The sequence below is a fragment of the Gymnodraco acuticeps genome, unplaced genomic scaffold (genome assembly GCF_902827175.1).
Source record: "Gymnodraco acuticeps unplaced genomic scaffold, fGymAcu1.1, whole genome shotgun sequence".
NCBI classification, from domain to species: Eukaryota; Metazoa; Chordata; class Actinopteri; order Perciformes; family Bathydraconidae; genus Gymnodraco; species Gymnodraco acuticeps.
This window is the reverse complement of record NW_022992216.1, coordinates 2,495,211-2,517,189: the sequence shown is the minus strand read 5'-3', so window position 1 is coordinate 2,517,189 and position 21,979 is coordinate 2,495,211. Positions and strand designations below refer to the sequence as shown.

At 42.3% G+C, this 21,979-nt stretch overlaps 1 protein-coding gene across 1 annotated transcript in view; it reads right to left on the bottom strand.

The window, feature by feature from the left end:
- si:ch211-212o1.2 (uncharacterized protein LOC492735 homolog) overlaps positions 1-16,602 on the bottom strand; it is a 94,320-nt gene extending 77,718 nt beyond the window's left edge. The window contains 1 exon segment of the mRNA XM_034205915.1: positions 16,443-16,602. Coding sequence (XP_034061806.1) covers positions 16,443-16,602 — 160 coding nt within the window.
- Positions 16,603-21,979: the final 5,377 nt, after the last annotated feature.

Genomic DNA, 21,979 nt, shown 5'->3' with positions numbered 1-21,979 from the left:
GAAATTATTTTACAGCAACAGTGTGTTCAGATATTAAAATATTTAAAGTTGGAATAAAATATAAACTACACAGCACAAGTATAATGCACAGCAATCCATAAGAGAAGTCCAATATTTTCATGAAAATCCCCAGGAGTAGGGTTGGGAACCGAAACTCGGTTCCAGATGAGAACCGATAAGAAAATGCCGGGTACCGGGTACCCATACAAAATACACAATTTTGGTTCTGCTTAGGCAAGGCAAGGCAAGGCAAGGCAAGGCAAGTTTATTTATATAGCACTTTTCAACACAAGGCCAATTCAAAGTGCTTTACAAAAAATGAAAGAGATTAAGAAAATGGCATTTAAAATCAGTCATTAAAAAGAAAAGCTAATAAAATAAACATTAAAAGAAAAAATACATGCGTTTAGGAACCTTAACGGTTCCTAAACGCGGTAGACCCTGTATTCCACCGGGTCCGTCTGCGCCGCGGTGACCCGGTGGAATACAGCCAGGGTAAGGGAGGACTGGCCATCTGTGTGTTCTGGAGAATCACAGAATGGCCGGTCGTCAGCGGGCCGTTGACGGCCGGCTCGGTAAGCACCGCCCTTTTAAAAAAAAAAACAGCATCATGTAAGTTGCGCTGACAGGCGACAGAGGTCCACAGTTGAGATGGGTCTGGATGCAGACCGCAGCAAGGAGGCGGATCCTAAAGGGGGCGGATCCTATAGGGGGCGTTTCCTAAATGGTTATGAACCCGCCCCCCACGCATTCTAGGGATATGAATGACTCTCAGCTTTACTGTGCCTTTTCTTTTTTTTCTGCATTAACTGCTGCCATCGTGTGTTCAGAAATTGTGTAGAAGCCTTAATGTTTCAAATTCAAAGCTCTATACCAAAAATGAGAGGCTTTATTTAAACTAAATACGTGTTTACTTGAGAGTTCCTAGTCACGTCTGTTCTGTCTGTTAATAATAATAATTTATTTGTTGTTGAGAGGGTAATGGCGTAGCTCGTTTTAATCATACTTATGTTCAGAGTTGAGTAACGCGTTACTTTGTAACGCGTTACTGTAATAATATTACTTTTGTCGGTAACGGAGTAGTGTAACGCGCTACTTTTATAATTCAGTAATCACACTACAGTTACTAACATTGCCCCGACACGCGTTACTTCGTTACTTACTAAAATCAGTCATAATAAAACCTCAACAAACACCTGAAAAGAACACATGCTAAGGTGAAGCTAACGCACAGCTGTTTGTTGTTTGTTTATATCACGTAGTCTGTTCTTCTTCTCTGTTTTCCGGTTGTTGCCTGTTTTCAATGACGAATACACACTACCGCCGCCTGCTGGTAAGGAGAGTTATTGCCACTCACGCATGAGCAGTTCGTACGTGCTCGGCTGAAGTCTTTGCGGTGTCTGGTTCCAGTGCAACACATGGCCAACACGCAGGAGAACACGCCGACGCAACAGCGTGAGCAGAGATAGACTGCGCAAAATATACAGTTAGCAGGAGACAGAGGACAGCCATGGTCAGATAGGAAAACATTCAGGATCTGGATCAGTCTTATGCGACAATGGAAACTGAACTAAAGAGAACATTTGAAACTTTAGCAGTCAACTCAAGTTGCTGCCCTTATCTTGTCTCTGTTCAAAGTGAAATTTACACAGAAATAGCCAAATATCATTCTGGGTCTTAACACACCCCATAGTGAAATATATAGCCTAGTGTAAACCTTATACTAATAATAGCAAAATTGTCCATCTACAAAACTTGGATGATATTTAAAGATGACCAACAAAAGTTGTATAAGGCAGACAGTGTGTTTTTCTTTCTGAGTATGTCATGTTAAATATCAAAATGTATCTTTTGGTTGATGAAGTCAGAGATAATTAAATCTGGGCACATATTTTGTGGTTGCTGAATTAGAACACCCAATAAAATGTTTATGTTTAATGAAGACTTTCCTCTTTGTATGTACTGTATATTTTCCTTTGTACAATGTATTGGTATGTACTATACATTTCATGTTTAGTATTTGATGTGTATTGTAATGTTTCAAAAATAATAAATACGTTAATTAATTAATTAATATTACCACCAGACACAACATGAACAAATGAATGATACACATCAGGACAGTAACTTCAACTTCAGTATTTTAAGTGTACAGAAACCTCTACTCATGTTGTTAAATGATATACAGCAATATCTTCCATAAAACTTAGTTGATTGATTTGAATAATATTACTACCACTGCACAAACAGTAAAAAATGATATGCCTACAATTTATGAATTTGTCTTCTCTGTGGGTTGTATACTCTTCATTCTTTATGCAAATTAATTATAATTATTATTTTTCAAAGTTCGTTTATGATTCATTCAAAGCATTAAAATAAATGAGAAACAGAGCGTCATATACCTTTAAGAAATACGTGGGGGGCGGGGTTGATAACCCTTTAGGAAACGCCCCCTATAGGATCCGCCCCCTTTAGGATCCGCCTCCTTGCTGCGGTCTGCATCCAGACAATATTGCCACAGTTGCCCCGCAGCGAGGCTCCCCCCGCCCTCCAGTAGACAGTTCACGAGCTCAGTCACTTCATAACACCAAAGATGGGTCACGGTAAACGCTCTGAAGTGAGGCTCCACTACACTAAAAAAGAAAAAGACAAGGCACAGTGTAATGCCTGTTAATAGCTTGCCACAGGCATAGCTCAGTTAAAATAAAGCACAGCTATTGTGCAATACATTTGTATTGCATGTATATATTTTTTTATTGTAAAAATGTCAGTTAAAGCTTAAAAGAATAAAGATATTTTTGTTATCTAAACGTTTGACCTCTTTCTTTTACAATTTTGGAATCGAAACGTGGAATCGATAAGAACCGGAATCGATAAGCAGAACCGGAATCGGAATCGATACATTTCAAACGATACCCATCCCTACCCAGGAGACACCGACACTAACGTGGCCGACTGGACTCCGGAGTTTGCTGCATGAGTTGCGCTCATAGGGTTGCGCTGCATGAGTATGGAATGCCATTTAAGCCAAAATTAAATAAATAAATACATAAATAATTAAATAAATACATATATATATGCCTATGAAATAAATTCTGAAATAAATAAATGAGGCAATAAATATGTATACATGTACATTTAAATACACATTTATTTATTTCAAGAGACTTTTATTTCATAATGACACGTTTATTTATTTCAAGAGACTTTTATTTCATAATGACACATTTATTTATTTCAGGGGACTTGTATTTTATAATGCCACATTTCCATTTCTTATATGCAAATGAACGGGGCGTGGTTAGCTCACAGATCCAGACCAAAGCAGCAGCACCACAACACTGACTCATGCGGCTTTCACACCAGCGCTTTTCCCATTCTAGCTCTGTGCTAGAGCTTTTCTGGTTCAGCTCCGACTTCTCCAACCTTATACTTTTCTCCAGAGTGCCGTGGTTCATTGTTTATTAATGTGTTTCAGCGGCATTTACCGACCGCTGCAGTGCTGGCTGCTCTTCCACAGGAGTTTATTCTCCCGTTAGCTCCAGGTTAGCTCACATGGCAGCGGCCGCTCTAAAGTATTCACTGTCTGACTGTCACACAAGCAGCTGATACATATCCCCAGTTCCCCTTAAGTGAATGTGTGTCAGTCTGAATTGACGCTGTTTGGCATCACAACGCTGTTATGAAAGTTTCTCTGGTATAAAATGGGTGATGTTAGCCAGGCGCGCCGGATTCATTTTAGAAGTGGGGGGGCCAAAAAAAGTGCGTGTGTATGGCCCAATCCCAAACCACGCCCTACACCTACACACTCCCCCTCCGTGACGGAGTGAACTCCGTGGAGTGACACATGAGGCTCCCTCCTGTCAGATGGAGGGAGTAAATACAGCAGCAAGCTTTGGGACAAACTCCCCTCTCTCCGGCAGAAACAGGAAATGCCGTAACTGTATGTAGGCCTAACAACGGTTTCAAATCAGCATCTCTTTGACAAAAAATGTATATAACTTATATAACTCAAATAAAACTCCAAACATCTTTAATTGTGTTAAAGCTCTTTTAGTTTTAAACCTGATGTTTATAAGCTTCTTAGTTTTTGCAATAGTCTGTAAATATACACAACTTTATAGTAAAATGCACACATTTACCTTTTTCTAGACTAAACACAGGTATGATCCTAAGTTAAAAACATAGCCTATGAGGTTATCATGAGGTTGTTAACATCGCAATTTATCACTATCGTTTAGTGGTTTTGCAAAGAATTAACCACTCTCTGTTTTTGTACCATTCTGCGTTGAAGTAGGCTACCTTTCTCTTTGCTCAAATAATCTACTAGCGGTCTCCTTTTTTCCGACAGTTAGCTGTACAGCTTTACCCGCCTCAATGTCCCGACAACAAACCTCCATGCAGTCGGAACCAGCCTGTTTCGGTTCAACGACGGCGGCGGTGGGGGCGGGGGCGGCGGCGGTTTTGACAGTTTCTGCGGCCGCAGATGTGCTGCTTTTGGGTTCATCTGGCTTCGCTGTTTCTATGATTGATGAAGGTCCAGGCTCCGGAGATGTGGATGTCAGGCATGTGACCTTCCAGTTGTTAAATTTAAGTTTAGATTGACTGTATTTAGTTTTCTTCTGCGCTGGTTCTTCTGACATGTTTGCAAGTGTATATATTATTTCTAGGTTAACGGTTGACACACAGAACAACGTAACAAATAAAGTAAACAACGTAACAAATAAACAAATCTAAGCTTTTTTATTGGTTGTAATTTACATGGATACATTTGAATGGTGTGACAATGTCCTATTTGATTGGGTTAAAATGTACATATTCTTCCTGTTATGTCTGCCTGCTTTATTTTACCTAATGCAAAGTGACCTGCTCCATCGAAATCAGTCGCATTGACCCGAAGACACATTTTGATTCCTAGCTTTCTAATGATATCAGGATTGTTTTTGTACTCCAAATATTAAGCAAAATATGTCACATTATATAATGACTGTTACAGAGTCATCATTTTGAGAAAAAGGCCTTTAAAGTTTTCTCTTCTCTGGAATCCATCATTTCTCATCATCAATCATCATGATTGATTATTAGCGGAGCAAATGATCAAAATAGTACGGAGGGAAGATATTTTCGTTTGGATTACTGCACTCACGAGAAACACCGGCTGTTGTTATGCCTGCTATGACGTTAAGCTACTCCGTTCTCCGCTTGTAATTATGCCGAAGCTTCAAAGCTGTATTTATCATCTGAATTTGCCGAAACAAGTTTAATATTCTGAAAGCCAAGACTCTGTTTATTTGAAATCAGATGAAAACAAACTGTAACGTACGGAGCCCTGGAGGGTTCATTGAGAGAAAAATAAATAAAACGTGGCCACGTTTTACTTTCTCGTGCGCACGCTTTAGTAACTCGTGCGCACGCTTTAGTAACTCGTGCGCACGAGTTACTAAAGCGTGCGCACGAGTTACTAAAGCGTGCGCACGAGTTACTAAAGCGTGCGCACGAGTTAATAAAGCGTGGCCTCATTTTGTGTGTGTGTGTGCGTGTGCTGTTCGTGGTAATTTGAAAACAAATGCCGGTGGTGTCGGATACACACGAATTCGCACACAGAGCGGAGCTGAGCACACACACACACACACACACACACACACACACACACACACACATCATGCGCCCCGGTGACAGGACATCTCCTTCATAAAGCGAGGGGGAATACTCAGTTTGATGTGTGTATACAGTAGGTGTGTGTGGTTAAACGTAGCAGCCTCGATCTCTATTCAGCGGTTCTAGTGAAGTAAACAGTAAAAGGCACAGCTCTTTGCAGCTGGTGCTGCTCTTCTCAGATTCTGCTGAGTTACACGTTACTGCCTCCAGTGCCCTGTACGACGAAGCCAGTTCAACAGACCCTGGACCTGGATATGTTTTTACCCGGCTTAACTGACCCTAACAAAAGCGATGTCGATAAGCGGTCCTACGAAGCTGGTTATCAACTCAGTAAATCAACCAGGGTTTCTCTGTCCGGCTGAGAGCGCGCTCACGTGAAAGGGACGGGGTTAGCAACATTTGACCAATCACAAACATGGAGACGCGTGCTGACAGCGCAGCGTCATACTCCATGAATGAATAGTGTAAATAGCAAATCCTGCTTCGTAGTACAGGCCACTGGTGCCGCAGAGATTTCATAAAGTGAAGGAGGTTTTCCTTCTATAAAACAGCTGTGGGCAGCAGATACTGTGAGTCACGGACAGGAATCCCTCAATTTAAATAAAACGAGGCCACGCTTTATTAACTCGTGCACACGCTTTAGTAACTCGTGCACACGCTTTAGTAACTCGTGCGCATGCTTTAGTAACTCGTGCGCACAAGTTACTAAAGCGTGCGCACGAGAAAGTAAAAGTTCATTGATCTGGTTAAATTTAAAACGGCACAAATCATGTACAGAGCCAGACATAATCTACTTCCTAGGAAATTAAAAACATTGTTCGTAGACAGAGAGGGTGTGTATAATTTGAGAGGAAATCTACATTTTAAACAACTCAAGGTCAGAACAACTCTGAGAAGTATGAGTATAACAATCTGTGGGGTGATTTTATGGAATGGTTTGGAGCAGCACAAGCATAATTCAGTTTAAAAGGATGTACAGAAACACTTTTTTGGAAACATATGAGAAGGAAGAAAGGTGATTGAAGATGAGAAATTATTGTATATGTATGTATAAATGTAAATCTAAGTAGGAATAACTTGCATAATGATTTAAAGGACAATCATTGATCAAGTAAGGGGTGGGAATTAATAAGCATTTGCTTCCTCCTACTCCCTTTCGGACACATATGATTTATTATTATTATTATTAATATGAAGACTTTTTTTTTTTTTTTGTTGAATATACAAATATTACCATGAATGTGGATAAATACTGTATTATAACAATACGGTATTCTGTTTTTCACATTTGTTATTTTTTATTTGTTATTTTTTAATCTGTTCGAAATAAAAAATAAAAATCTGCTGCTGCGAAAATGTGGGGCAGGGCTGAAAGTGGGGGGGCCAATGGCCCCCTGGCCCCCCCCGCTTCTGGCGCCCTTGATGTTAGCATAGCAACCGAAGCTAAACTGACTACTTGCTATTGCTATCCTATTGTGGCATAAGCCGTTTTCTACAGGCACATTTTACCGGCGTATTTTTCATTATGATTCTACTTGTGATAGTCGGACATTACAACCTGTGCAGCCCATGTATTGATTCCATCCGATAGCTGCTATAATCAGTGGCGGCGGGTCATTAGGGGCAGGTGGGGCACAGCCCCACCTAGTGTCAGAAGAAAGTATTACAAATAATGATTACAAAAAAATACTAAAAAATAAATTAAAAAACATATAAAATATATGGCTGGTGTCTCCCTTAGGGATAAGGTGAGAAGTTCGGTCATCAGGGAGGGACTCGGAGTTGAGCCGCTCCTCCTTCGCGTCGAAAGGAGCCAGTTGAGGTGGTTCGGGCACCTAGTTAGGATGCCACCTGGGCGCCTCCCTAGGGAGGTGTTCCAGGCACGTCCAGCTGGGAAGAGACCAAGGGGTAGACCTAGGACCAGGTGGAGGGATTATATCTCTTCGCTGGCCTGGGAGCGCCTTGGGATCCCCCAGTCAGAGCTGGTTGATGTCGCCAGGGAAAAGAAAGTTTGGGGCTCTCTGCTGGAACTGCTACCCCCGCGACCCGACCACGGATAAGCGGGAGAAGATGGATGGATGGATGGATAAAATATATTTTAAGGTCATGTTTAATAATCTGATTCGTCTGTACATTTCTGTTTTAGTCTGTGTTCTTCTAATTAGTGTCTAGAGTGCCGTTTTGAGCTGTTTAGAGCCATGTGGGACAAAACCCGATCCTGCCCCTCCCTCTCACAGTCTAAGTGAACGGTGATTGTAAAAACTACACTGCGCATGCTCAGAGTATTTTTCTATTTAATGTGTGTGGCAAAAAAATAATGACCGTAGGGGCATAGTGCTCCCATCCCCACCATACGTCATCTCACATAATTCAGAATTGATTGGCTGTAAGTACTCACGTGTGCAGTGCTGCGAAACGTCACGTGTAGTTTGAAGAGGAGACGAGAGAGCAGCATATAGCTAACATCACCAGCGATTAAAAGAAGTAAAAAACTGAAAGAAAATGAATGAAGTTGACCATTTACTGGAGCACACATTTGAGACACTTAGTCTCGGAGAGAAACTGGAGGTAAAGCGCCTCGTTGCCCACCATCCACCGGATTTCCAAATGGTCCAGACTGCGGGCAAAGTTAAACGTGGGTTTAACGCTGAGTGGTTTGCTAAAAAGAAATGGCTAACGGCGAGCATCCAGAAGAATTCCCTCTTTTGCTTTCCTTGCCTGCTTTTTGGTGAAGATCAAGGTACTTGGTCGAGGACAGGTTACAAGGACTTAAAGCATCTTTCGGAGAGGACAATGAAGCATGAGAGCAGCAACAGTCATTTGGAAAATGCCGTAAAATTGGGATTACTTGGAAGGGTGAATGTTGCAGCTCAGATTGACAGCGCCTACAGACGCGGCATTGATTCTCATAATAGGAAGGTGGAAGAAAACAGGTACGTGCTTGGTCGGATCATCACCTGTATTAAACTGTGTGGGAAATGTGAGACAGCACTGCGGGGCCACAACGAGTCGGCGGACTCTCTGAATCCAGGGATATTCAGGTCAATTTTCGAGACAATGTGTGAGGGCGATTCCAGGCTTCAACGGCACTACGAAGCTCAGCTTGTTTTCAAAGGGACATCAAGCACCATACAGAATGAACTCTTGGACTGCATGTATGATGTGTACAGGGAGGAAATAGCCAAGCAAGTGGACAACACATCATTTGTTGGCGTTCAGGCCGACGAGACAACCGATGTCTCCTGTAAATCGCAAATGGTGATTGTGCTGCGATACATTATGCCTGACCTCACAGTTACAGAGCGTTTTTTGGAGTTTGTGGAAGTAAAGGACAAAACTGGTGTAGGTCTCTCTAACAGCATCAAGGCTAATCTGGAAACCCTGCAGCTGAAAGAAAAGCTAATCGCTCAGACCTATGACGGGGCGGCCGTCATGAGCGGTAACGTGCGCGGGGTACAGACGGTGATGAAGGAGACGTACCCAAACGCTCAGTTTGTTCACTGCTACGCCCACCAACTGAACCTGACCCTGCAGCAACTGTGTTCAGCAAGGATGAGCATCCTGAAGGTGTTTTTTGCAGATCTAACTGCTTTTTCCACTTTTTTCTCCGGTGCTCCAAAACGTGTTGCAGCTCTTGCAGATCGAGGCAACACAGAGACGCATCCCACGGCCACCGGCTGTGAGATGGAACTTTAAAAGCAGAACTGTGAACGCGGTTTGGGAGACCCGAGATGCACTACTTCAGTGTATGAAGCATATACGCGCACAACCAGGATGGGATGTGGTCACCATAAGTGAGGCATACGGCCTGTCAAAGAAACTGCGGGACCGAGCATTTATGCAGCTCCTGGAGTTTTTTTCGTTGCTTATGCCAGAAGTGGATGTTCTATACAACACTCTGCAAAAACGAAGCATCGATGCACCTGGGATCAACAGCGCGCTCTGCCGTTTCAAGGAAAATGTTCAGAAAATGAGGCAGAAAACTGATGCATTGGCCGCCACTGCTCATGATGGAACAGACGAGCCAGGCCGACGAGTCAGCAGCACAGCGCCGGTGATGAAGGAGGCTTGTGACACAGTCATCTCACAGGTGGAACAGAGGTTCTCACAGAGTGACCATTTGATCGCTGCAAAGCTTGTTGACAGCTCATTCTTCCCACAGCATGTCCTGTCATTTCCTACACCTGAGCTTGACTGCGCCGTGAAACTGTGGCCTGCGTTGGGAAACAAGGAGAAGTTGAAGTCTGAGCTGACCACGCTCTACCGCCACAGTGAGCTTCACACTGGAAACACTGCCCTGTCTCTGTTGAAATCCATTCACGAGAACAACTTGGAGGAAACGTTTGCTGAGACTGTTATTTTGGTCAAAATAATAGTGACAACTCCGATGACGACATCCGAGTCAGAGAGGAACTTTTCCACCCTCAAAAGGATAAAGACTTTCACTCGCAACACCATGGGACAGCCGCGACTTAACGCATTGGCCATGCTTTCAATTGAAAGCCAGTTGATCCAGCAACTACAGGACTTCATCCCCAAAGTGATAGACACATTCTGTCAGAGGAAGGACCGCCGTGCCGCTTTTCTTTTCAAGTGAGCCTTCAGCTTTGGTAAGTTCATTTATGTCATATATTTTGTTGATCTTCTGTGTTTTGCCTCTGCTGGATCGATTGATATTGTGACCTCGATGATGAGTGTCTGTGTTTTCCTTATATTTACAGTCTATGGTGTTTTAATGCTAAAGCATTACGGTTGTTGTTATTGTTAAGAATTACTTTGTGATGGTGACCTTTACTCCATGTATGAAGGTGCATTACTATGACATCCCCATGCTGTGTACGTAAATGTATGCGCTCACAGTGTTGCTCCTGTGGTCTTCAGTATGTAATTTGACACTCCCCCTCTCTCTCTCCTCCCCCCCTCTCTCTGTCCCCCCTCTCTCTCTCCTCCCTCTCTCTGTCCCCCCCCCCCTCTCTTTCTCTCTCGACCTCTTTCTGCCCCCCCAGTTTTGTACACCTAGAAACGCCACTGGCTATAATACAAAACGTTAATTAATTGCACACTCAAAAATGAATAGCTGCTGATTTGACCAAGCGAACGCGAGAGACGGCTGAGTTGACCGCAGTTATGCAACAGCAACAGAAGCTAAACTGACTATAGTGACTACTTGTTGCTATCCTATTGTGGCATAAGCCGTTTTCTACAGGCACATTTGACCTTTTCATTATGATTCTACTCAGGGGCGGCGGGTACTGTAGGCTAGGGAAGGCTAAGCCTTCCCAAATACTTTTGTCGCATCCTGGTAAAATACAAATATAATGTATAATGTTTGTGCCTTTGACATTAGCGCTGCTATGCAGCCACCTGTGCCCTCTTCTACGAAGCCAGTTCAACATACCCTGGATACGTTTGAGTTGTCTTAACTAACCCTAACAAACGAGATCTCGCTAAGCGGTCCTACGATGCTGGTTATCAACTCGGTAAATCAAGCCAGGGTTTCTCTCTCCAGCTGAGAGCGCGTTCACGTGAAAGGGGTGGGGTTAGCAACATTTGACCAATCACAAACAGGGACAAGTGTACTGACAGCGCAGCGTCATACTTCATTAATGAAAAGTAAACTAATATTAGACAAATATGAACTTTAAACATGACTTAAACATGTAATCCAGGATACAAGCCACATAGTTGCACCTGCAAGGTGAATATAGAACAACTGGTTAAAAAATAAATAAACTACAGAGTGTTTGAAAGCGTCACTGTCACTGATATCACTGCCCCATCTAAGACACGAGTGGATCGGCCTTTAATTAGATTTGAGTTGAGTGTTTTGTCAACCTAATGTGTTGCTTAAAATAATACTTCTGCATACAGTATGTGACAATGTAAGTGTTGCACGGCCAGATACGGCTAGAGAAGCTGACTCATAAGGAAATATATGATAGGCCTATATGATATTATATGATCGATGATGTGATTGATGATGTGATATGAATGATAAGTGCGACACGTCGGCGTCTTCTCTGCATACGGCAGTTTAAACTGTATTTCCTTTATCCTGTAATATGACTTGATAGATTTAAACTCTGCACACTGAGCTTGGATTGGTCAGCAGGCGGTGCTTTCACTGAGTTGATCTCTTTTCTATATAGACGCCGGAGGCAGGCAGCGTCAGGTAAAAAAAGTTATTTAGCCTTCCCAAACCTGAGCCTCACGCGCCGCCTATGATTCTACTTGTGATAGTCGGACATGACAACCTGTGCAGCCCATGTATTGATTCCATCCGATAGCTAATACAAAACAAAACTTCTGCCTGCTCTCCACAATGATCAATAACAGCGAACGGATGGTCAAAGTAAGGTACAAATAAACAGAATCACATGAAGCCTGACTTTATAAAGTGTGTTATTTTTTTATAAGTGTGTGGTTGCGTTCTAGTCACTTTGCTCAGCGCTACTACTTGTTACAACTTTCATTTTCCGTACTTACCATAAACTGTTATTATGGCTCAGGTTAATCTAGCCCCCTTCCGACGTGAGCGTGGTTCTTGGTTCTTGGTTCTTGCCGGGCAGCCAAGTGGGGTCAGCTAAGAACCGGTTTTCGGTGTTTAGAGCTGGCTCCGCTGCGGCTGAAACAGGAAGAACCAGAGCTAAATCAGGCTAGCCCGGAACTGGCTCTGGAACCGGTTTGGTGGAAAAGGGGCAGAACCAGAGAAGAACCAGTTAAGCACCAGAAAAGCACAAGAACGGTTCTTGAACCGGAACCGGTTTGGTTTATTGGCAGTTTGAAAACCACTTAAGAGTACTGGAGTGTGAAACAAGAGCTATTGAGTCAGTGTTGTGGTGCTGTTGCTTTGGTCTGGATCTGTGAGCTAACCACGCCCCGTTGATTTGCATATAAGGAATGGAAATATGGCATTATGAAATACAAGTCCCCTGAAATAAATAAATGTGTCATTATGAAATACAAGTCTCTTGAAATAAATAAATGTGTCATTATGAAATAAAAGTCCCATGAAATAAATAAATGTGTATTTAAATGTACATGTATAGGCCTACATATTTATTGCCTCATTTATTTATTTCAGAATTTATTTCATTGGCATATTTATATATATATTAGGGCTGTCAGTCGATTAAAATATGTAATCGCGATTAATCGCATGATTGTCCATAGTTAATCGCGATTAATCGCAAATTAATCGCACATTTTTGATCTGTTCTAAATGTACCTTAGAGGAATATTTTTCAAGTTTGTAATACTCTTATCAACATATGAGTGGACAAATATGCTTTATGCTAATGTTTATTATCATTTGAACAATGACAAATATTCTCATGAATATTATACACAACAACCTGTGTGTGTTTGTGTGTGTGTGTGTGTGTGTGTGTGTGTGGTGTGTGTGTGTGTGTGTGTGTGTGTGTGTGGTGTGTGTGTGTGTGTGTGTGTGTGTGTGTGTGTGTGTGTGTGTGTGTGTGTGTGTGTGTGGTGTGTGTGTGTGTGTGTGTGTGTGTGTGTGTGTGTGTGTGTGTGTGTGTGTGTGTGTGTGTGTGTGTGTGTGTGTGTGTGTGTGTGTGTGTGTGTGTGTGTGATGTATGGATGGATCGTTGGAGCTATGTGCAACTCAAGGCATATGCTCGAACGGGAGCTGCCTGGACGCTGCAATCATGTTGCGCACTATCCGTGCTGAGTGTGCTGACTTTTCGTACAATGTCCCACTGTCTGGCTTCCTGCATAAAGTCAAGTGCTCGGCGCAGTTGTGGCGAAATGTCGCTCCTCTGTTTTCATTTACACAGCTCCATATCCGTTAGCGCAGCTAGCTAGCACCAGATGCTAACAACAACAATGCACGTAAGGTCTCTCTCTCGCTCGCTCGGGCCACACATACACACACCCTCCCGGTCAGCCAGTCGGTGCCTGCCGGTGAGCGTCCAAGTGTGGTCTGCCACAAGCGGGCGGCAGGAGCGGGGCTGTCAGCATCAGCTTGTAGATGGTATTTTAAACTCGATGCTTTCTGAAACTACGGGGCGACCGAGGACAAAAAATACACATGCGTTAATCGCGTTAAAATAATTAGTGGCGTTATTTTTTTTTTGCGTTAACGCGTTTTTAACGCGTTAACTTGACAGCCGGGACTTTAACGCGTTAATTAAGATTAATTAATTACACAAAAATTAACGCGTTAAAAAAATTAACGCATTTTAATCGCACTTATTTTTGCACCGCGGAACGTTTCTCACTGGATGAGTTTCAGGCGTACCGATTATACTGGAGCACCAACTAACGTTCATGACTTCAGACAACAACAAACCACAGTGAACAACAGTGGGAAATGTTGTTTTAAAAAACGGACGGATGGAAGCGTCGATAAGAGCACGGTTGTGTGCAAATTATGCAAAAAGGAATTTGCATATCACCGCAGCACATCAAGCCTCAAGTATCACCTCAATGCAAAACATATAGCAGCTAGCGTGGAAGCTAGCGTGGACGTTAGCCTCTTTTATCGCGTTCACACCAAAAAGAGCCGGTACTAAAATTAGTTCATGAGAACCTTTTTACCCCCACGAAAGTCCCTGCTAGAGAGCAGAGAGCTGCTAGAGAGCAGGGACTTTCGTGCGGCTCTCTTGTGAGAAAAGAGCTATATGTCTGATTGGCTGGGCGGATTGCAAACCACGCCCCGTAAAACTCCCAAAAAGTTTTGTGAAGCCGCCATTTTATTATCCTCGCATTAGCATTATTAGCATTAGCATTATCCCAGCGCAGAAACGCAGAGAGACTAACTTATGGCAACACAAAATAAAACATGGGAGCGGTGGAGATGAGGAGGTGTCGGCGTTCTGGCGATTTACTCGGAAGGCTTCAGTAGAAGCTGCTGGGAGTCCCAGCAGCTTCTACTGAAGCCTTCCCCAACTCCGGGGACTTCCGGCCGGGGACTTTGGGCGGCAGTATACGCCGTGAAGTGGTTTGCGGCCTGCCAGTAAACCCAAAGCAGAAGAAGAAGAAGTGACGTCAGCGGCATCATTTGCCTAATCCTCCCCCAGGTTCAGAGAGTTCTCATGAACTAAGTTCTCATGAACCTTTGTGGGAAAAGTACTGCGGTGTGAATGCGCCTAATGGTGTTGTGGGCTGTCACTCAAAAACTGAGTAACCAATGGGGACGCAGCCCTGAAAGTCCCGCCCACCTGGGACGTTTGTGTCAAAATCGAAAACAAAAAATGAAGGAGCTCAAACGAGAAGAGCTGCAGCAAGAGCAAACGTCTGATCATTGAGAAAGAAGCAAAGAGAACTGCAAACAAAAATATATGTTAAAACAAAGAAAAAAGACTTATAGTTTACATGATTACACAAATGATTTGTTTGCAACTTATAGTTTTATTTTTTAAATTGAATACATTTTGATTGACTCAGTTTTTGTTTCTCTTAAACTCTTAGTTTTGCTTGATTCTGAGAAAGTGTTGCTTTATCTTTATGACACAAAACTAATCCCATAGAGATTGACATGCAACAATTGTCCTCAGGACTCAGAAGTTTCCTTTCCTGGACCCCGCCACCATAACTTGTAAGTTTGGATACAAATTCTGAAAAGGTAGTTGTGAGTGTTTATAAGTATGTTGAACTCAGGACAAACTTTTTTCAGAGGCCTTTAAGTTTTCTCTGGAGGCCCACTTTAAAGTTAAATTAGAAATACTAATTGACTGTTATATTCAGACATACTAGTCCAGTGGTTCCCAACCAAAGATCGTAGGGGGGGGCGCCAGGCCTCAGATGATTTGAGGCCAAATATCATATATAGACTTTTTTTTTTTTTTTTTTTATACATATAATTGTAAAAGGCCTTGTCTCTACATTACTATAAAATATAAAAAATAATTGATTGATTCATTTGAATAAAAATTCTAGTTAGTAGCTATTAAAGGCATACAAAGACAGAAATGTATAATTTTTTCTTTAATAGAAATGTTTCTTCCGCCCGTAAAGTGTCCAAACCAGGCTTTTCTGGATAAGCGCATTTTTAAAACATAGTCATTGTCCATGCCGGTTTCAGGTGGATTATTTGTCAGTTGCTCCGATCAGATCGGTCTCCTCCATTTTGTAGATTATTTACGACTTTTGAATCCACATAAACACATCGGCAAAATCCGGTTTACTTTGAGCATGTGTTTTAAACAGTTTAATCCCTTTGTGAATTGTTTCCACTTCCGCGCCTTCCTTTAATTTCTTCATACAGCGGGAATCCAAATGAAATAATCCTGAGTCCAATAACCATCAAAGTCACTCCAATAGTGCTCCTTAATTACGCTTTCATCCTCCTTTAACAAAATAGTTTGTGACAGTAGTAGTAGCATTTTTGAGACTTTTACACTTTAATTACCGCTGTTGCGCGCTCCCCCCCTAGTGTGTGTGGGAGGGGGCAACTTCCAACAGGAGTCATTTGGGGGGACCCTTGGGAAAATAGGTTGGGAACCCCTGTACTAGTCTATTAATTCTAGCAGATTTTAATAACCAATATCATCAGGGACAGACATGCAGAGATGCAGAATGATGCAGAATGAAAACTATATTTCTGTCTGTAGGGGCCCTTCACATTATTTAATGCAATTATTTAAGGCAGTTCATTGACACACTGACATGTCATCAGCCTATAGTTTCTCCACAACCCCTTTTATGATCATCATGTCGCACTGTGGTTGTAGGCCTATAACGTAACCATGTGTAATTTTTAGCCCCATTACTGACGAAGCAAGTGACAACAACAATAACAACAATACAAATGTCCTCACCGGGAGAGTAGAGCCTCGCTAGCTGTCGGGCCCCGGCGTGCTGCGGTCCCCAGCGAGGCTCCGCGCTGCGTGCAGCCGCCCTGTGCTCATTCCCGTTCGGATCCTCCTCCGCCATGGACCGGTGCTTGATATCGGTCTCGGAGAGAAGCAACGCCGCCATAACTCCTCACCGCTGTCCTATTATCCCGCTGTAGCCTCTGTCAAGCACATATGCGTTTAAACAAACACAACGTGAAGCTTTTTTTGTAGCAGTGCCATGGGTTGATTTCAACAAACTTCATTCGTGCGTCCAGTTCAACTGTCGTCTGTCAGCTGCAGGCAGGCGCAGGGACCGTCTGCATTTTACATGTAAGATACAAAGTGGAAGTGGTACCCATGGCATGCACCCACTTAAATAGGGGGCCATAAATGTATGACTCGTAAAGGTGCTGGGGGGAGGTAGGCCTATGCATCGAGACATAAATATGACTTTATAAGTATTTAAGTATTCTTGAGTAGTTTCACAATCATTTTTATTCACCCAGGCTAGGCTGGACGAGCCTGGGGGGGTATTTTTTTGATTGCTGGTTTCAGCACTACGGACAGCAGGGCCACCCCTGGCCAACTTGAGGCCCCACGCCACTTGTGGCCAACTTGTGGCCCCACGCAAAGTTATATGATGAGCGTCGACGCATTTGTGCTTCAGATGAGGCTCCCTCCGCAAAATGAAGCACCCGCCGCAAAATGAAGCACCCGCCGCAAAATGAAGCACCCTCCGCAAGCTGAGGCCCCCTCCGCGAGGTGAGGCCCCCTCCGTGAGTCTGCGTGATCGGCCTGTAGGGAGGGGCGGCCCTGATGGACAGCGTCCCTCACATGCATCCTAAAAACAGCGCTGTCCATTATTCCAAAACAATGTCATTAATTAATAAACACATGTGATAGATAAATGTCAATGCGGGTGTTTTGCAGCAGTCACAGAAAACCTTAAAACAAGTGGATTAATACACAAGACAGACTGTTTTGGGGTCTACAGAGGAAACCATGCAAATTACAAAGTCCATCAGGGAGATTCACTTTTTCAATAGGGCGTAAAGGGAACCCTGGGCTTCAGCTAAGTTTTTTCTGTGTTTTCCACAAGATTTTTAGAGAGTTGGGACTATGGTGGGTTGAGCCAGCACACTCTTAGGGGGAACATATTAAAGTCTAATGCATCAATCCGGAGCAAAATTAAGAGGTTAGTGCATGAAGAGCTTTGTTTTTTTGTAATCAGTTCTGGTTACCAATTTTGTCCCATATAAACAATGTCGTCATCTGCCCCAGTCCCTACAATATTCCACCTCACACACACAGATATAAAAATATACCACACACTCACATACATTTACCAACTATCTGCATAAAAGTTGGCACTCATCTCTTATTATGTAGCCTAATGCACACAGTGGTCATTCTCTTGTGTGCGTGGAGTGGAAAGCAAATTAGGAATGTCATTGCACAGAGAACCTTTTTTAAACTCTACATATAAGTTAGATCACTGAGGACGGTCTGCCATAGTTTACAAGCAACAGGCTTCTGGCAGGGAGGCTCTCAACTGCTGCAAAATCTCAGATTGCCAGACACATGGACACAGAAACAGAAGGTTGAACATTGTCTGCCAAAAATATACATCTACAGGAACAAAAGTTATCTGCTTCCATAAAGTATTTACGTCAGTTGGTTTCCAGAAAGGCCAAACACGAGATCAGTGTAGATAGAAATGTGATTTAAACTTTTAGAGTACAAAACCCATAACTTGCCTGCTAGTTATGATGGGCCTTTGTTATGTAGGCGGCAGCAGTAAGCTGTACGTTTGTGGGAAAGGATTTTGATCTGGCCCAAATAAGGATCTCGCACCATAATACCATGCGTTCACTTTGACAGCTCTTTTTCCAGATTTTTCACAATATAAAGCCTTTCAGAAACAACTGACAACAGAAAAGTTCTCTCAATGTATAAATGGTTTAATCATCATCTATTATATTATGTTTGGAAGAAAAGTAACCACTTGAATCAGTTAGCCAATACGCACCACTGGACCCAAAAAAACTGTTTATCAATCAACAAAGCTAGGTTTGGTTTTTAACTAGTTGATCACTAGTAGCTTTCTATATTTATCCTTTAGTTTGGGCCAGTGACACTAGGGTGAATGTGTTCAGCCTTTTTGAATATAAAACCACATATAAATCATATGTCTTTATGAATTATAGGAGTATAAGACATCATATGTGTCATTCAAACCATGTCTTTACGTCCTAGTGGGACCTATCCTGCAACTTGTTATACAAAACAAAATGTAGTCAGAAAACTTATTTAATATCCACAATGATTTATCAGTCAAAGGCGGGCAATGACACATTTGCTTTTGAATATATTTTTTTGAAGGTGCCCTATTGCTATTCAGGTTTCATGATTGTATATAGTGCCATCACTGTGACATGTTCACATGCTTTAATGTTCAAAAGGTCTTTATTTTTCTCATACTGCCTGTGCTGCAGCAACGAAAGTTACGTCTGTAACTACGGTTCTATGAGTCCCGGATGAACGCCAGAGGCGGTGCTTTAGCACTGGATATGTCCATCGCGCACATGCGCAGCTCGAGTACCAATAACAACAAAGTCACCTGTGACCCACGTGACACCGGCTATATCTGCCGGTGTCGTCAGAGGATCTATTCTCAGAATCTTCTCGCGAGCACACGATAATTCTGAGTGACAGGATACTCTGGCGGTCATCCGGGACTCAGAACCGTAGTTACAGATGTAACTATCGTTCTACCGTTCTATTTCGTTGGTATAAGTCATCCAGAACTTGGATATGGACCAACCATATCATGAAGAATCCAAGCCCTTGCTCACTACTGGAAGCAGTGGAGCTCTGCAAAAGGACCACGCCCAAAGGATGGGGAGTGGCGACATTAACCCGATAAAACCTGGAGAATGTTCCAGAAGACGCCGCGGCACAGATGGTCTAAAGTGGCACCCCTCTCAGGGCAGCCCAAGATATTGAGATGCTCCTTGTAGAGTGCCATCTCAGCCCTGATGGCAAGGACGGCCACTGGCCCCATAGGCATGTGAGATAGGCCACTGTTTGGGGCAGCTGCCCCAAACAGCTCCCCTGGCTCGACTGGCACACCACGGAGGACATGTCTCCGACAGTGGTGGCTGAGCAAGCCAAACCTGGCGACGAGTCTGCATCAATAAGGACATAACTCGTCCCAATTCCCTAGACATTAGGGCAAAGGCTTGCAGTGAAGCATCACTGAGGCCCAGTAAAGAAGGCTCGGCCGGAGCCTGCTGCAGAGAGGTAGAGACAGCCAGCATCAGATGGGAGAGGGAGTTCCCGTTACGACTAGGGATGGGTATCGTTAAGGTTTTAACGGTACTACTACTTTTATCGATACCGCTTATCGGTCCGGTCTTTTAACGGTACTTTTGGAGAAAAAAATACGGTAAACTAACTAAACAAATTGTGAACAAAACTAACATTGCTTTGTATTTTAATTAAATACATAATATTTCACATCAAAAGAAACAATCGTATTAAATAATCTGATGACAGAACTTGTTAGAAATTAAAATCAATGTTTTGATGGCATAAAGTAGCTTAAACATACCGTCAGTTTAAATGCTGTTTTATACTGGAAAAACCAGAAGTTCTTGTGCACAACCAGTTGTTAAGCTTTTATTCTGAAAATCCTTCATCTCCGGTTAGCATTTAGCATGTGGCTAATATACCATTTACTTGCACACCTAAACCTACTGATTTCAACACTACAACTATAGACGTCGAGATATTATTATTGCTGAATATTAAATGAAGTTACAGTTTATTTGAATACGTTTGTTTACAGATGTGGGTAGCATGAGACAACATCCGGAACTACCGGAAATGAAACCAGCCGTGAAGTATTTCCTGTATTTTTTGGAGTATTGAATACAGCGTTCAAACCCATATTAAATGAAAAGTCATGAAAGAGATAAGGAGGAGAAAATGCGTGTTTAGTTATATATTTAATGTACAATGTCTGAGTCCTCTGTTATGCTCCACAACGAACATTGGAGACGTGGAGGGCCGGTGATGTGCCGTAGATTGAAGCCTTGCCGTAGATTGAAGCCCTGTTCGCGGGGACGCGCAAACGTGACGTCATCGCCTGTATTGAGCGTTCGTCTCAACCTGATCTCACCAGAATGCGTGACTCCACCACGCAACCTTAACACCACATTGCGTGGTGGAGTCACGCATTCTGCTACATTTACGTGTCGGCACCACGCAAAAAACCCCAATGTAAAGTGAATGAGGCTCTTTTGTCGTGGTGCACACACGCATTTCTACAACGTCCCGCAGTGAGCTTTTATTCTATAAAAATTTAAATCTACTTTATAGCTTGTAGTAACTCACGGGAGGCTTCTTTTATTTTATTTGTATTCATAATAATTTGTATTTGTCGTCAGAATGTATTATGGTGCATTAGTTACGAATTTTTGTTCTCAAAAAACAGTGCATTGTGTGTAATACAACTGTGATTTTTATTAAATTAGTTAGTTTTTAAGGAAGGCCAGAGCTTCAGCTGTGTCAATAGATTGTTCCCTTTAGTTAACGTTATTTAAAAGATAATGATCATGTCCCCTTTATTGTATTACGAGCATCCATTCCCATTGGATAACGGAGAATTTTACACCCGGAAGTAAGTATTCTCCTTACTGTCGATTGATTTTACAGTGATATCTGAACTACTCATCAACTCAAAAACACCAGATTATCCTTGTTAATTACACAACATTGATTGGTTTAAATTGTGTACAATGCTTTTGTATTTTCCCCTTCGATTCGGAGAAACGAATATTTGTTCGGAGTTTTTGGATGGCAGAAGACACTACACTACCCAGAATCCTCAGCTATCGTTTGGGACTACACCATGTGCTCTGTTTGACAAACCCCGTGATCAGTCCTCAAGCTCTGTGATTGGTTGACCTCCAACTGCATTCCATATAAAAAAAAACGTTTCGTAAAAGATAAAATCATACTTTATTCAGCAGTGCTTGCTTTACTCTTTGAAAGTCATCACATTAATGCATTGTAATAAATGGTTTGGCTGCATTAAATATTACACATCTATCGTAGTTCTTTATTTATCTACAGAGATCGGGCATCAGAATAGACCGGAAACTATTCTTTTACCGTTCTGTTTTAATTTCACAATAAAGTTAGTAGTAATAATCTGTTTTGATATTATTGTTTTTTATTAACTACTAGACCGCTGGGTCATGTTAAGACCATCTTTTCTGTGTTACTGTGGGTTTTTTCCATCGCTTTTGTTACAAATATCAAAACAATAACAACATATATCCGTCGTAAACTAAACCAGAAACAGCAATATATTTTATTTTGTTAACACTTTAAACTTGACAGTTTTTTAACCCGCACCTCCTACTGGTTAAAGCACGTTATTACACGTTTGGAGTAATTGCAATGCAGGAAGATTATGTTGCTTTTTAATGACTGTTTAAAATGCATTTTTC